This window comes from Salmo salar, chromosome 01 (assembly GCF_965601325.2).
Source record: "Salmo salar chromosome 01, fSalSal1, whole genome shotgun sequence".
Lineage (NCBI taxonomy): Eukaryota > Metazoa > Chordata > Actinopteri > Salmoniformes > Salmonidae > Salmo > Salmo salar.
In genome coordinates this window covers 30,846,208-30,862,156 of record NC_138291.1, presented here as the reverse complement: position 1 = coordinate 30,862,156, position 15,949 = coordinate 30,846,208, and the positions used below count along the sequence as shown (strand labels likewise).

General features: G+C 42.5%; 1 protein-coding gene across 1 annotated transcript in view; it reads right to left on the bottom strand.

Moving 5' to 3' along the window:
• Nucleotides 1–7,556: 7,556 nt before the first annotated feature.
• The window catches only part of LOC106598906 (protein kinase C eta type), a 39,168-nt gene continuing 30,775 nt past the window's right edge, over nucleotides 7,557–15,949 (bottom strand). Inside the window, exons 13-14 of the mRNA XM_014189932.3 lie at nucleotides 10,108–10,254; nucleotides 7,557–8,147 (exon numbers count right to left, since the gene is read on the bottom strand). Coding sequence (XP_014045407.1) covers nucleotides 8,001–8,147; nucleotides 10,108–10,254 — 294 coding nt within the window. The 3' untranslated portion in view covers nucleotides 7,557–8,000. The remainder of the gene's footprint in view (nucleotides 8,148–10,107; nucleotides 10,255–15,949) is intronic.

Genomic DNA, 15,949 nt, shown 5'->3' with positions numbered 1-15,949 from the left:
TTGACATATAAAAATGGGTAAGGGTTTAGGGTGAACCTGTACCTGTACCTGTGCTTGAGGAGACGATGAATATGAAATCTTTGAAGCCCATAATCCTTAAATTCAAAGTCCCATTAGTCTAGCTCTGCAAACGTTATGTAAAAGTACGTTCAGTACTAGCCTATACATATAGAATCGCATACACAGATTTCAGATGTTATCGCAGCGAAATGCTTATGTTTCTATCTCCAATAGTGCAGTGATTTCTAGTAATAGAATAACAAACACATGATTCAAACGTAAAAAATAAAATAACAAGACATTATGACAGAACGAGCAATATCAGAACGAGCAATGTCAGAGTCCGGGGTATAAATACAGTGCCTTGCTAAAGTATTCGGCCCACTTGAACTTTTCAAACTTTTGCCACATTTCAGGCTTCAAACATAAAGATATAAAACTGTAATTTTTTGTGAAGAATCAACAACAAGTGGGATACAATTATGAAGTGGAACGAAATTTATTGGATATTTCAAACTTTTTTAACAAATAAAAAACAGAAAAATTGGCCGTGCAAAATTATTCAGCCCCTTTACTTTCAGTGCAGCAAACTCTCTCCAGAAGTTCAGTGAGGATCTCTGAATGATCCAATGTTGACCTAAATGACTAATGATGATAAATAGAATCCACCTGTGTGTAATCAAGTCTCCGTATAAATGCACCTGGTCTGGGATAGTCTCAGAGGTCCGTTTAAAGCGCAGAGAGCATCATGAAGAACAAGGAACACACCGGGCAGGTCCGAGATACTGTTGTGGAGAAGTTTAAAGCCGGATTTGGATACAAAAAGATTTCCCAAGCTTTAAACATCCCAAGGAGCACTGTGCAAGCGATAATATTGAAATGGAAGGAGTATCAGACCACTGCAAATCTACGAAGACCCGGCCGTCCCTCTAAACTTTCAGCTCATACAAGGAGAAGACTGATCAGAGATGCAGCCAAGAGGCCCATGATCACTCTAGATGAACTGCAGAGATCTACAGCTGAGGTGGGAGACTCTGTCCATAGGACAACAATCAGTCGTATACTGCACAAATCTGGCCTTTATGTAAGAGTGGCAAGAAGAAAGCCATTTCTTAAAGATATCCATAAAAAGTGTTGTTTAAAGTTTGCCACTAGCCACCTGGGAGACACACCAAACATGTGGAAGAAGGTGCTCTGGTCAGATGAAACCAAAATCGAACTTTTTGGCAACAATGCAAAACGTTATGTTTGGCATAAAAGCAACACAGCTCATCACCCTGAACACACCATCCCCACTGTCAAACATGGTGGTGGCAGCATCATGGTTTGGGCCTGCTTTTCTTCAGCAGCGGCAGGGAAGATGGTTAAAATTGATGGGAAGATGGATGGAGCCAAATTCAGGACCATTCTGGAAGAAAACCTGATGGAGTCTGCAAAAGACCTGAGACTGGGACGGAGATTTGTCTTCCAACAAGACAATGATCCAAAACATAAAGCAAAATCTACAATGGAATGGTTCACAAATAAACATATCCAGGTGTTAAAATGGCCAAGTCAAAGTCCAGACCTGAATCCAACCGAGAATCTGTGGAAAGAACTGAAAACTGCTGTTCACAAACGCTCTCCATCCAACCTCACTGAGCTCGAGCTGTTTTGCAAGGAGAAATGGGCAAAAATTTCAGTCTCTCGATGTGCAAAACTGATAGAGACATACCCCAAGCGACTTACAGCTGTAATCGCAGCAAAAGGTGGCGCTACAAAGTATTAACTTAAGGGGGCTGAATAATTTTGCACGCCCAATTTTTCAGTTTTTTATTTGTTAAAAAAGTTTGAAATATCCAATAAATTTCGTTCCACTTCATGATTGTGTCCCACTTGTTGTTGATTCTTCACAAAAAATTACAGTTTTATATCTTTATGTTTGAAGCCTGAAATGTGGCAAAAGGTCGAAAAGTTCAAGGGGGCCGAATACTTTCGCAAGGCACTGTATATATAAATGGTGTGTATATGAATAGAATAGGTGTAGCCTACAGCAGTATGTATATTGGATATCTAGCTGGACTATTGCATTGACGATTTATTACACTGACTCTCTTACACCGACTCTGCACACTCACTAGACTCTACCCACACACTCACACATACAGTGCATTCAGAAAGTATTCAGATACAGCCTTATTCTAAAATGGATTACATTTTTTCCCCTCATCAATCTACACACAATATCCCACAATGACGACGTGAAAACAGGTTAAAAATGTCTGCACATTTATAAAAAATTAAAAACAGAAATAACTTATTTATACAAGTATTCATACCCTTTGCTATGAGACTCGAAATTGAGCTCAGGTGCATCCTGTTTCCATTGATCATCCTTGAGATGTTTCTACAACTTGATTGAAGTCCACCTGTGGTAAATTCAATTGATTGGAAATGATTTGGAAAGGCAATCGGGGGAGAAGTGCCTTGGTCAGGGAGGTGACCAAGAACCCTATGGTCACTCTGACAGAGCTCCAGAGTTCCTCTGTGGAGATGGGAGAACCTTCCAGAAGGACAACCATCTCTGCAGCACTCCATCAATCAGGCCTTTATGGTAGAGTGGCCAGACGGAAGCCACTCAGTAAAAGGCACATGACAGCCCGCTTGGAGTTTGCCAAAAGGCACCTAAAGGACTCAGACCATGAGAAACAAAATGATGTGGTCTGATGAAACCAAGATTGAACTCTTTGAAAAACATCCCGCATGATGGCCAACGGCAGGGACTGGGAGACTAGTCAGGATCAAGGAAAAGATGAACGGAGCAAAGTACAGAGAGATCCTTGATGAAAACCTGCTCCAGTGCACTCAGGATCTCAGACTGGGGTGAAGGTTCACCTTCCAACAGAACAATGACCCTAAGCACACAGCCAAGACAACGCAGGAGTGGCTTTGGGACAAGTCTCTGAATGTCCTTGAGTGGCCCAGCCAGAGCCCAGACTTGAACCCAATTGAACATCTCTGGAGAGACCTGAAAATAGCTGTGCAGCTATGCTCCCCATTCAACCTGACAGAGCTTGAGAGGATCTGCAGAGAAGAATGGGAGAAACTCCCCAAGCTTGTAGCGTCATAACCAAGAAGACTCAAGGCTGTAATTGCTGCCAAAGGTGCTTCAACAAAGTACTGAGTAAAGGGTCTGAATACTTATGTAAATGTGATATTTCAGTTTAACTTTTTAATATATTTGCAAAATTGTCTAAACCTATTTTTGCTTTGTCATTATGGGATATTGTGTGTAGATTGATAAGGGGGAGGGGACAATTGAATACATTTTAGAATAAGGCTGTAACTTAAGAAAATGTGGAAAAGGTCACACAAGACCAGAATGACAGGCAAGTCTGCTAGCAAGAGACATTCAGCAATACTGACGCTCAAATACTGTCAGTGGCTCCAAACATAAACATAGTCCTATTTCAACCAAGTCATTTTCTGTGTGGGGTAGATGCCAAATCGAGGCCTGTGACATAATGCTTTTAGACAGTTTGAATAGTCCCCTCCAGGTCATCAATCAGCCAGGACAGAGGATGTAAACTGAGATCCAATCAGCCACTGCAGAGTCACTGCCAGCAGCAACCAGAGCTGGTGTATGATGGCAGTTTGGACAGTATGTCTATCCACCCATAACAGGCCTCAGGAAAAGCTGCCAGACAGAGGCATAGGGAGGTAAACAAATAGAGGCAAAGAGGCAAGTGGTTTAGCTCAATGCCCACACCAGTACTCACATTGCACAGGGGTTCAATCTTTGGCAAGGACTGATTAAAGCAGATGAGTAGGCTGCACTGGTGACTCCAGAGGTCAATGTATTTCAACTTAAACCTTGAGCTAAATTCATGCTCCAGTAAATCATAGAATAAAGAAGATAGAGGTGGGATTATGTGAGTTTAGTGCTGGCAGGGTTTTACTGAAATATTATGGGATAGAAAGTTTCATTCATTCAAATCTTTCTGCGACTTTACATTTAGAGCCGTGCAAGGCATTCTTTTCCAACTAAGGCCTGTGTGTCTTTGTAGCACAGGCTAGTGGAACAACAATGTACAAAATGTTCATTGTACCATCTTGTCCATTACTTCTCACTGGGCACAGACGTGATTTCAACATCTAGTTTTGATTTACATTTGGTTAGTTGTCAATTATCATATATTAAACCTGAACTCAACAAAAATGGTCACGTCATTGGAATTAGGTTAAAAGTTTTTTGGGGAAAAAATACAACATTCCCATAAGTTAATGTCTTTTTGCAAATCCAATCAGTTTTCCACATTGATTCAACAATATCACATATACTTTTATGTGGAGAGAACCTTGATTCAAACAGTTTTTGCCAAGTGGGTTGTGCTCTGTTTAGGAGAGGGACATTTTCTGGCATTGTTTTCAGTCAATGCTATTTTTTTTTATACTTACTGTAATCATTTCTTCCAGCGCAACACCCACAGAAAAGATCAGTGACTCTAGTAAGGAGTCTAAAGACTTTCTCAGTGCTAAAATGGCAGGAAGTTCCCATTCTATCTGAACATATCAGTGCACATCTCAGGGTCAAGAACATCCAGATCTGAGCAGGTTCAACACAGGGCAGCACATTGTTTCTACGGACTAATGTAATTTCCTTCAAGGCCAGAGAAGTGTTGTTTTCAAACCCATCTTCCATCTCCTGGACCAGCTTCTTATTAGCACAATGCTTGGCCAACATCGGCATCTCTTTCAACAAACAGTAACCTCACCTTCCTGTAGCTATCAGATGCGACATTCGTGACACTCTGTGGTTTCCTGTTTATGCATTTATCGTCTGTGACGACAGTAAGATTGTAAGATATTCAGTACATGATGACTCAAACAGATGGATGTCTGTTATGGTTAGGGTTGCATTTTCGTTCTCCCTCTCTCAGGAGATCCATGAAGCAACATAGACAGTATAATCGGATGAAGTTGCCGATATATTTGAATAGGTCATGTATAGTGTTAGCTCTAGGCAGGTGGTATTCACACCCTTTTACTTTTTCCACATTTTGTTGTGTTACAGCCTGAATTTAAAATAATGTCAAAGTAGAATTATGTTTTTCAATATTTTTTTGCTATTTAACTATCCATGAAAAGCAGAACTTTCTTGAGTCAATAAGTATTCAACCGCTCTGTTATGGTAGCCTAAAAAAGTTCAGGAGTAAAAGTTTGCTTAACAAGTCACATAATAAGTTGCATGGACTCACTCTGTATGCAATAATAGTGTTTAACATGAATTTTGAATGCCAACCTCATCTCTGTACCCACACACAGATAATTGATTAAAAGGTCCCTCAGTTGAGCAGTGAATTTCAAACACAAAATGCCTCGCAAAGAAGGGTACTTATTGGTAGATGGGTAAACATAAAAAAGCAGACATTGAATATCCCTTTCAGCATAGTGTAGTTATTAATTACACTTTGGATGGTGTATCAATACACCCAGTCACTACAAAGATACAGGCGTCATTCCTAACTCAGTGGCCGAAGAGGAAGGAAACCGCTCAGGAATTTCACCATGAGGCCAATGGTCACTTTAAAACAGTTACAGAGTTTAATGGCTGTGATAGGAAAAAACTGAGGATGGATCAGCAATGTTGTAGTTACTCCACAATACAAACCTAACTTACAGAGTGAAAAGAAGGAAGCCTGTACAGAATAACAAATATTCCAAAACATGCATCCTGTTCGCAACAACACACTAAAGTTATACTGCAAACAAATGCGGCAATTCACTTTTTGTACTTATATTATTTGGGGCAAATCCAATAAAACACATTACTGAGTACCTCTCTCCATATTTTCAAGCATAGTGGTGGCTGCATCATGTTATGGGTATGCTTGAGGACTGGGGAGTTTTTTGGGATAAAAAATCAAATGGGAAGGAGCTAAGTAAAGGCAAAATCCTAGATAAAAACCTGGTTCAGTCTCCTTTCCCCCAGACACTGGATGATGAATTCACCTTTCAGCAGGATAATAACCTAAAACACAAGGTCAAATCTACACTGGAGTTGCTTACCAAGAAGAAAGTGAATCTTCCTCGGTGGCCGAGTTACAGTTCTGACTTAAATTTAATTGAAAATCTATGGCAAGACTATAAAATAGTTGTCTAGCAATAATCAACAACACATTTTTCAGAGCTTGAAGAAATTAGAAAATAATAAAAATTGGCATATATTGCACAATCCAGGTGTGCAAAGCTCTTGGAGACTTACCCAGAAACACTCACAGCTGTAATCACTGCCAAAGGTGATTCTACATAGTATTGACTTATGGGTGTGAATACTTATGTAAATGAGATATTTCTGTATTTCATTTTTTTTTTAAATTGCTACAACTTTGTCATTATGGAGCATTGTGTGTAGATGGGTGAGAAAAAACATACATTTACACAGTTTTCAATTCAGGCTAGAACACAAAAAAAATTGGAATAAGTCAAGGGGTATGAATACTTTCTGAAGGCACTGTAAGTCACGGACATTGGAGAGAATTTTCCATCACCTTCATGGTTTTACAGCCTTGAAAACAGCTTTCACTGTGCTGGCTGCCTGCAGTCTGTCTACCAGCTTGTCTGCCCACAAACAAGGAATGTCTCATTGCAGATAAATTCCGTGAGTGTGTGAGAAAGGGTGGGTCTGGGTGGGAAATTAATAAATGGTATTCATTTAACTGTTGAAGGACTGTGATCACAAAGAACTGGATAACATAGAAAGAGAGAATTGAGGTATTGGCAGTTAAAGCATACCTTAATCCATATAAACCTAAAATATGCTTTTGTTTTGACCATTAACATGTTCGTAATTGGTTTTCTTGATTGTCTGACATCTGCTATACCTTCTCAATTTGCCCAACTCTTCACCAGGTGATGACATGTGCAGGCAGATGCAACAGAGAAAAACCTTCAGAAATTTCACAACAGCTCTGAATCACCAGTTCATTCAATTCAGATGAAATGTTGCATCATCTCGCACTGTTGACCAATGACAAAAGATTCCTTCAGAAAATGATGTATAAAAACATTCTCATTAGTTCTCATTAGAAACATGCTTTCATAAACCCATCTTAAATGCAGGGAACAAAGCTTTAGAAATGTACCATTTTGACAGGGCACAGGGTGAGATGTATTCTTAAAAAGCAGAGACAAAACAAGGTGTAAGACACAATGTCTCCCTCTCTCCCTTCCTCTTCTCTCTCAACATACCACATCCCTGTGTTTGAGTGAAGGGGAAAGTGTCTGACATTTATCTGCTCGAATGATTGAGTGAGTGAATGAGTGTGTGTGTGTGTTTGAGTGTGTGTTCTCCGTAAAGGACTTACGTCACTGAGAAACTATTTCACACAGCCCCCTCTGCAGTCCTTCCAGTATCAACGAGCAGCTCAGTTGTTCTGGGAAACCTTTGCAGTGCTGGTTACGTTACCCTTTTCCCTGCCATCGTTTGTGCAAGAGTCACAGGCAGTTATGTTGAATAATGATCCCAGCGTTGAACAAAAGGTATGCCAAATGAATAAAGACACACACAATTCCCATTAGTTCAAAAAGTGCTTGTATTCATCTTGAAGTACCTGTAGGCAAATTTATCTTTCCATATCAGGGGACAAATTGCCATTAAAATTGCTTTGCATTGCAGTCAGATACTGTAAGAGCATTATTATGCATTAATACACAAGGTTACAAGTCAGGACTGTCCCATGTTTTCCAAAGATGAAGGGAAGGATCATGGAAAAACAACATCTGACTAAAATCTGGCCTCATTGAGTAACTTCTCTCTAGCTACAGAGAACCAGACAGTCATAAACCACAGTGACGAGGGCTGAGTCTAAACTGCCTTTCAAAATTAGAGATACCGGCTAAGGCAGTGCCAACCAGTCAACTGTGCCAGTGAACTAGCCAGAGCTAGACACATTGTGATCCTGTATGGCTCAGTTGGTACAGCAGAAGTCTGGAGGTGCTGGGGGGTCACACAGGGCCTCCTAGTCGTCCAGCAGCTCAGGAGAGGTGAAGGAGAAGTTGTGAAACTCGTCCTGGTTGACAGAGGGAAGGAGGTCCTCAATGGGCGTCAGGGTGGGCTCCTCCTGGGTGAAGTCTGGGTCAAAGTTGTTCACGTCCTCTGCAGTTTTCTGGAGTGTTGGTTAGACAGCATAGGAGGTAACGTTAAAATAACACAAAAGATGAGTGAGAGGTTCTATAAAGAATTTGGGGTAACTGCCAACAGATACCACCTTCATAACCCAGGCCACTACCTACCATAATACAATGGAGAAGAGAGGAAACTGGGTGTGCATTGTAAATGGTACAATAAGACAGAAGGAGGTATTACAATTCAACCGTAGTGTCTACTGTAAACAGTTTGCATTGACATCAAACATGTGTATCAGCTGTGTGTGTAATTTGTCAGGTGCATCAGGTGTGTGTGTGACTTACGATGCGGGGTGTGTGTATCAGGTGTGTGTGTCTTACGATGCGGGGTTTGTGTATCAGGTGTGTGTGTGTCTTACGATGCGGGGTGTGTGTATCAGGTGTGTGTGTCTTACGATGCGGGGTTTGTGTATCAGGTGTGTGTGTGTCTTACGATGCGGGGTGTGTGTATCAGGTGTGTGTGTGTCTTACGATGCGGGGTGTGTGTATCAGGTGTGTGTGTGTCTTACGATGCGGGGTTTGTGTATCAGGTGTGTGTGTGTCTTACGATGCGGGGTGTGTGTATCAGGTGTGTGTGTGTCTTACGATGCGGGGTGTGTGTATCAGGTGTGTGTGTCTTACGATGCGGGGTTTGTGTATCAGGTGTGTGTGTGTCTTACGATGCGGGGTGTGTGTATCAGGTGTGTGTGTGTCTTACGATGCGGGGTTTGTGTATCAGGTGTGTGTGTGTCTTACGATGCGGGGTTTGTGTATCAGGTGTGTGTGTGTCTTACGATGCGGGGTGTGTGTATCAGGTGTGTGTGTCTTACGATGCGGGGTTTGTGTATCAGGTGTGTGTGTATCTTACGATGCGGGGTTTGTGTATCAGGTGTGTGTGTGTCTTACGATGCGGGGTGTGTGTATCAGGTGTGTGTGTATCTTACGATGCGGGGTTTGTGTATCAGGTGTGTGTGTGTCTTACGATGCGGGGTGTGTGTATCAGGTGTGTGTGTCTTACGATGCGGGGTTTGTGTATCAGGTGTGTGTGTCTTACGATGCGGGGTGTGTGTATCAGGTGTGTGTGTGTCTTACGATGCGGGGTTTGTGTATCAGGTGTGTGTGTCTTACGATGCGGGGTTTGTGTATCAGGTGTGTGTGTGTCTTACGATGCGGGGTGTGTGTATCAGGTGTGTGTGTCTTACGATGCGGGGTGTGTGTATCAGGTGTGTGTCTTACGATGCGGGGTTTGTGTATCAGGTGTGTGTCTTACGATGCGGGGTTTGTGTATCAGGTGTGTGTGTGTCTTACGATGCGGGGTGTGTGTATCAGGTGTGTGTGTCTTACGATGCGGGGTTTGTGTATCAGGTGTGTGTGTCTTACGATGCGGGGTGTGTGTATCAGGTGTGTGTGTCTTACGATGCGGGGTGTGTGTATCAGGTGTGTGTGTCTTATGATGCGGGGTGTGTGTATCAGGTGTGTGTGTGTCTTACGATGCGGGGTTTGTGTATCAGGTGTGTGTGTCTTACGATGCGGGGTTTATGTATCAGGTGTGTGTGTCTTACGATGCGGGGTGTGTGTATCAGGTGTGTGTGTCTTACGATGCGGGGTTTGTGTATCAGGTGTGTGTGTCTTACGATGCGGGGTTTGTGTATCAGGTGTGTGTGTGTCTTACGATGCGGGGTGTGTGTATCAGGTGTGTGTGTGTCTTACGATGCAGGGTGTGTGTATCAGGTGTGTGTGTCTTACGATGCGGGGTTTGTGTATCAGGTGTGTTTGTCTTACGATGCGGGGTTTGTGTATCAGGTGTGTGTGTCTTACGATGCGGGGTTTGTGTATCAGGTGTGTGTGTGTCTTACGATGCGGGGTGTGTGTATCAGGTGTGTGTGTCTTACGATGCGGGGTGTGTGTATCAGGTGTGTGTCTTACGATGCGGGGTGTGTGTATCAGGTGTGTGTGTCTTACGATGCGGGGTTTGAAGGGCGGCTCCTGCTCCCTGCAGTTCAGCTTGTCCCAGTTGATTCCAGTGAAGAAGACGTGGCTGGTCACAGCGTTCTCTCCACCCTCCGCCGCCACGCAGCCTAGACGCCGGGCAGGGTTCTTAGTCAGGAACTGTGGCACACAAATATAACTGCATATAAGAAGTGAACAAAAGTACAATAAAAGTATAGAAATGTGTGTCAATGAAAGGGAGGAATATATCATTTGAGTGTGGCTTATAATTAGACTTTTGAGAATTGCATCAGCTCTGGTTCGAACTTGAATAACATCCCATCCACCTCCCTGACACACACACACACACACACACACACACACACACACACACACACACACACACACACACACACACACACACACACACACACACACACACACACACACACACACACACACACACACACACACACACACACACACACACACACACACACAGAGGCCCAGTAGCACCTTCTTTTCCAGCTCATCTTGGCATCTGGCAAGACACAAACGTGTTTAGCAAATTCTATTCATCTTAAATGTGAGCCAACAAAACCAAGCAACCATTTCCTGGACTTAAGACGTGGACCTATCACATTCTTCTGTCCAACATCTGAAGTTGGAGTGTAAGAGCAGCCGAGGGGAATTAACAGTAAAATAAAACACAAAAAACCAACATTAAAAACACATTTCCCAAAGGAGCGACTCCAGACTAACAAATTAATGTATATTGGCCAGCCTTGTGTTGGCGGAGGAGTCTGAACACACTTCTTGGGGCTAGCAGTGGCATTCCCACTCAGCCAAAACTAATGAGCAGCCCTCTCTCTCCCCCAGGATGAATGAGACCAGATTCACCCCCATTCCACCCTAACATTAATAGGTCTTGTCACACCAGACCCAAACACAGTTAACGAACAAAGACTAGACCAGAATTAAAGCAATATCTAATCTAAGTAACACTCTTAATCACTCTTGTTTTTTTCCACCTGAACAAAGCAGCTCACAGTGAAAGAGGAGAAGAGAGGAGAGAAGATGTAGAGAAAAGAGGAGACAAGCAGAGGCTAGGAGAGCATTGGAGAGAAGAGTAGAGGATCAAAGGAAATGGGTCAGTCAGTTCATGATGAGCTAGAGAAATGCACTATGTAATTCTGTCCTCCTCAACTGACCACAAAGTTGAAATTGGGCAATCCTTTATGAGTCTATCATATTTTCCACTAGCTCTACCGGTGCTGTGCGATCCATCCACTCTGCCAGGCCTAAGAACTAAACTCTGCAGAGAGACACCATGCAGGGAAAAAGCCAACTATATCAAATAGAGAGACATGCAAAGTAGGTCTTCACGGATCTACCCGAACCCGATATCTGACCCGGATCCGGCCCGACATTTTGTAGTTAACCCTCAGATCCCGGGCCGGATCCCGCTCAGTGGTCACGACCCTCGGATCTCTGTGAAAATATGTGAAATACTGACCCGGGATCTGAGGTCGGTATTATATTTGAAGAGTTTAGTTCCTAACTTCCTAAACAACATTAACACAAATTTCACACGTTTACATTTTATTCTCTCAAAGGACTACCTCTTTCATCAAACCAAATGTGTCAATATCATTTTGCGACAAAACGGCATATTCAATTTATGAAAACGAGCCACTGTATGTCAGTGACGTGGGGTAAAATAGGCTACTTGTTGTGGGAGAGGAGGAGGACGACGCAGCGGGAAAGAGTGATAGCCCGTCTATATACAGTGAGTTAATGAAACATTGAGCCATTCTTTACTGATGCGAAGAAGAAACTGAATGAAAGAGTACAAGGAGGCAAAACCGACAGGGAAATCCTCTGTATGGGCCTCATCTATGCACATTGTGGATACGGATGGGAAAAGACGGTCGCCCATATTTTCAAGACCTGAGCTATTTAATTTATTTATTCAATTTACTAGTTATTTAGGCTAGCTAATTTATTTGTTTAGGCTATCTTGCTATTTTGTTTGAGTATTTTCTTTGTTTAAAATAACTGTTTGTTAACTAATGTTGAATGACTCAAGTCAAGTGTGATATTTGTCAGCAAAGACGAGTGACTCATTCATGTGCTAGTTGTGGCTTTCATCTAAAAAAAATATGTTATTCTATAATGCAAAGTTACCAATATATTCTTTCTGATCGTCTTTAATAAAGAACATTTTTGACCAAGTTAATGGCACCGGACAAGATGGCTGCCGTTTTATGGGCTCCTAACCAACTGTGGTATTTTGTTAGTTTTTTTGCATTGTTTGTAACTTATTATGTACATAAAGTTGCTGCTACCGTCTCTTATGACCAAAAAGAGCTTCTGGACATCTGAACAGCGATTACACATCGCAATCTGGACAAAGATTTTTTTTAACGAGTCCGACAAAGGATACACTGCTTTCCGGAGAACAGGTCCACATCCCTGTCATTCACGTGACGAAAAGGTGGAGATACCGAGGGAGAAGGTCGGGGTGCCTTGTTAGGATTCGTAGGCGAGTGAGTAAATCGCCATTACCATCGGTTCTATTAGCCAACGTGCAATCACTGGAAAACAAACTCGATGATCTACGGTCAAGACTATCCTACCAACGAGACATTAAAAAAAACTGTAATATCTTATGTTTCACCGAGTCGTGGCTGAACGACGACACGGATAATATAGAACTGGCTGGTTTTTCTGTGTATCGCCAGGGCAGAGTAGCAATGTCTGGTAACAGGAGGGGCGGGGGTGTGTGTCTATTTGTCAATAACTGCTGGTGCGTGATGTCCAACGTTAAAGAAGTCTTGAGGTATTGCTCGCCTGAGGTAGAGTACCTCATGATAAGCTGTAGACCACACTATCTACCAAGAGAGTTCTCATCTATATTATTCGTAGCCATCTACATACCACCACAAACCGATGCTGGCACTAAGACCGCACTCAACGAGCTGTATAAGGCCATAAGCAAACCAGAAACCGCTCCTCCAGAAGCGGTGCTCCTAGTGGCCGGGGACTTGAATGCAGGCAAACTTAAATCAGTTTTACCTCATTTCGACCAGCTTGTCACATGTGCAACCAGAGGAAAAAAAGAATCTAGACCACCTTTACTCCACACTCAGAGATGCATACAAAGCTCTCCCTCACCCTCCATTTAGCAAATCTAACCATAACTCTATCCTCCTGATTCCTGCTTATAAGCAAAAACTAAAGCAGGAAGTACCAGTGACTCGCTCAATACGGAAGTGGTCCGATGACGTGGATGCTACGCTACAGGACTGTTTTTCTAGCACAGACTGGAATATGTTCCGTGATTCATCCAATGACATTGAGGAGTATACCACCTCAGTCACCGACAATAAGTGCATTGAGGACATCGTCCCCACAGTGACCGTACGTACATATCCCAACATCGACGGGGCTGAAGTGGAGTGGGTCAAGAGTTTCAAGTTCCTTGGTGTCCACATCAACAACAAACTATCATGGTCCAAACACACCAATACTGTCATGAAGTGAGCACGACAACAACTTTTCCCCCCCAGGAGACTGAAACGATTTGGTATTGGTCCCCAGATCCTCAAAAAGTTCTACAGCTGCACCATCGAGAGAATCCTGACCGGTTGCATCACCGCCTGGTATGGCAACTGCTCGGTATCTGACCATAAGGCGCTAGAGGGTAGTGCATACGGTCCAATACATCACTGGGGCCAAGGTTCCTGCCATCCAGGACCTCTATAGCAGGCGGTGTCAGAGGAAGGCCCAAAGAATTGTCAAAGACTCCAGTCACCCGAGTCATAGACTGTTCTCTCTGCTACCGCACGGCAAGCGGTACCGGAGCACCAAGTCTAGGTCCAAAAGGCTCCTTAACAGATTCTACCTCAAAGCTATAAGACTGCTGAACAATTAATCAAATGGACACCCGGACTATTTACATTGACACCACCCACCCCACCCCTCCTTTGTTTTTACACTGCTGCTACTCGCTGTTTATCATCAATGAATAGTCACTTTACCCCTACCTACACGTACAAATTACCTTGACTAACCTGTACCCCCGCATATTTACTCTGTACCGGCCCCCTGTATATAGCGTTGTTACTGTTATGTAATTCTACTGTGTTACTTTTTACTTTTACTTTATTTAGTAAATATTTTATTAACTCTATTTCTTGAACTGCACTGTTGGTTAAAAGCTTGTAAGTAAGCATTTCACAGTAAGTGCATCAATTTGATTTGCTCATGTTGTGTGTGTGGTAGACTGATAGCCATAGGTTTATCTGCAGAAAACATAGTAGCCTATTATTGAAGGGCTGCCGATTTAATGATTGTGTATGGCATGGATAGGTATAAGAAATCAGGGCAACTTGTCTCTTCAATTATTAATATTTTTATTAACTCTCCAGACGGTAGGACTACACAGCCATAGCGTGGATGACTTTTCTATCAAACCCGCATCCAAACCAATCTCAGGCTGTATAGGCTAATTCTGTAGACCTAAAGGATATATCTACATTTCATTTAGAACAAAAAATATTAGGCAAATATAATGAGTTAGACCCGAGTTAAAGAAATCGCCTACTAAAATATGTCTTACCACACAGAACTCACAAGGCATCTCATATAGGATTGCCCAATTTCAACTTTGTGGTCAGTTGAGGAGGACAGAATTACATAGTGCTTTTCTCTAGCTCATCATGAACTGACTGACCCATTTCCTTTGATCCTCTACTCTTCTCTCCAGTCCAATAATAGCGTTGTCATAGCGGGAATACTAACCTAGACCTACAGATCCTAATTCTTGGAAATTACAGATGGGAGACTCCATCCTTCCGTAGCCTATTCAAAATGTATTTTGAATTTGAAGCTTGCTGGTCAAACGGGCCTAACTTTCATCTAAATCAATGTTGATCAAAAAAGTTAAATAGGCTAGATTGTAATGTTGCTCAGTAAAAGAATAGGCCTACATAATATTAGGTTACAGGCAAAAGTGAACTATTCGCTGCTTTGTCTGGCACGCAATGATCATCACATAAAAAATCATCCTACTCAAATATTTGGTCAACACAAATAAGGAAAACATTTCTGAAAACCTCAATGTTCTCCATCTAACTATATGAATATCATTGTGAAAATGCCAAACTGCAATTATTTTAGATACAACTGAAAATGCACATTAAAGTTCACTACCAGACATGTCACATTTTTTGCTGGTTTGCGCGGCAATAAAGCTGCATTTTTTACAGACGGGTGGATGCAATTCTCTCTCAGCTCGGACATGTTTTGGGTCAGATCTGGTCCACCTCGGATCCGAATTGGATATAGATTTGTTTTTCTCCTGTCGGGGGCGGGAAGGAATTTAACGGATCCAATTCGGTTCGGATCTCAATTTTGGGATCCGAGAAGACCTCTGATGCAAAGCAACAAGACATTTACCCCGCTCTTATTTGAGAGTCAAATATGAGGTGGGAAAATGTCCACCTCAGCATCTCAACTGTCAAACACCAAACAATGTGCTCTCTGTTTGAGTCGGGGGGGTATTTATAGCCAGAGCAGCTAGCGGCGCAGCGGACTGTGCCTTAATATAGTTAGGTAACCAACACAACAGCTGGCTGAGTGAGCACTGTGTGTGAGGCTTGTCATACACTAAGACCCAGGTGATCTGTTATACACATAGCTACAGAGCTGCACTGACCAAAAACTATCCCCAAACCTCTGCCCTGTGTCATCGCTCTAACCTGAGGGCTTATCCGTGGTGGAAAAGGTAGCCAATTGTCATACTTAGGTAAAAGTATAGATACCTTAGTAGATAGTTACTCAAGTAAAAGTGAAAGTCACCCAGTAAAAC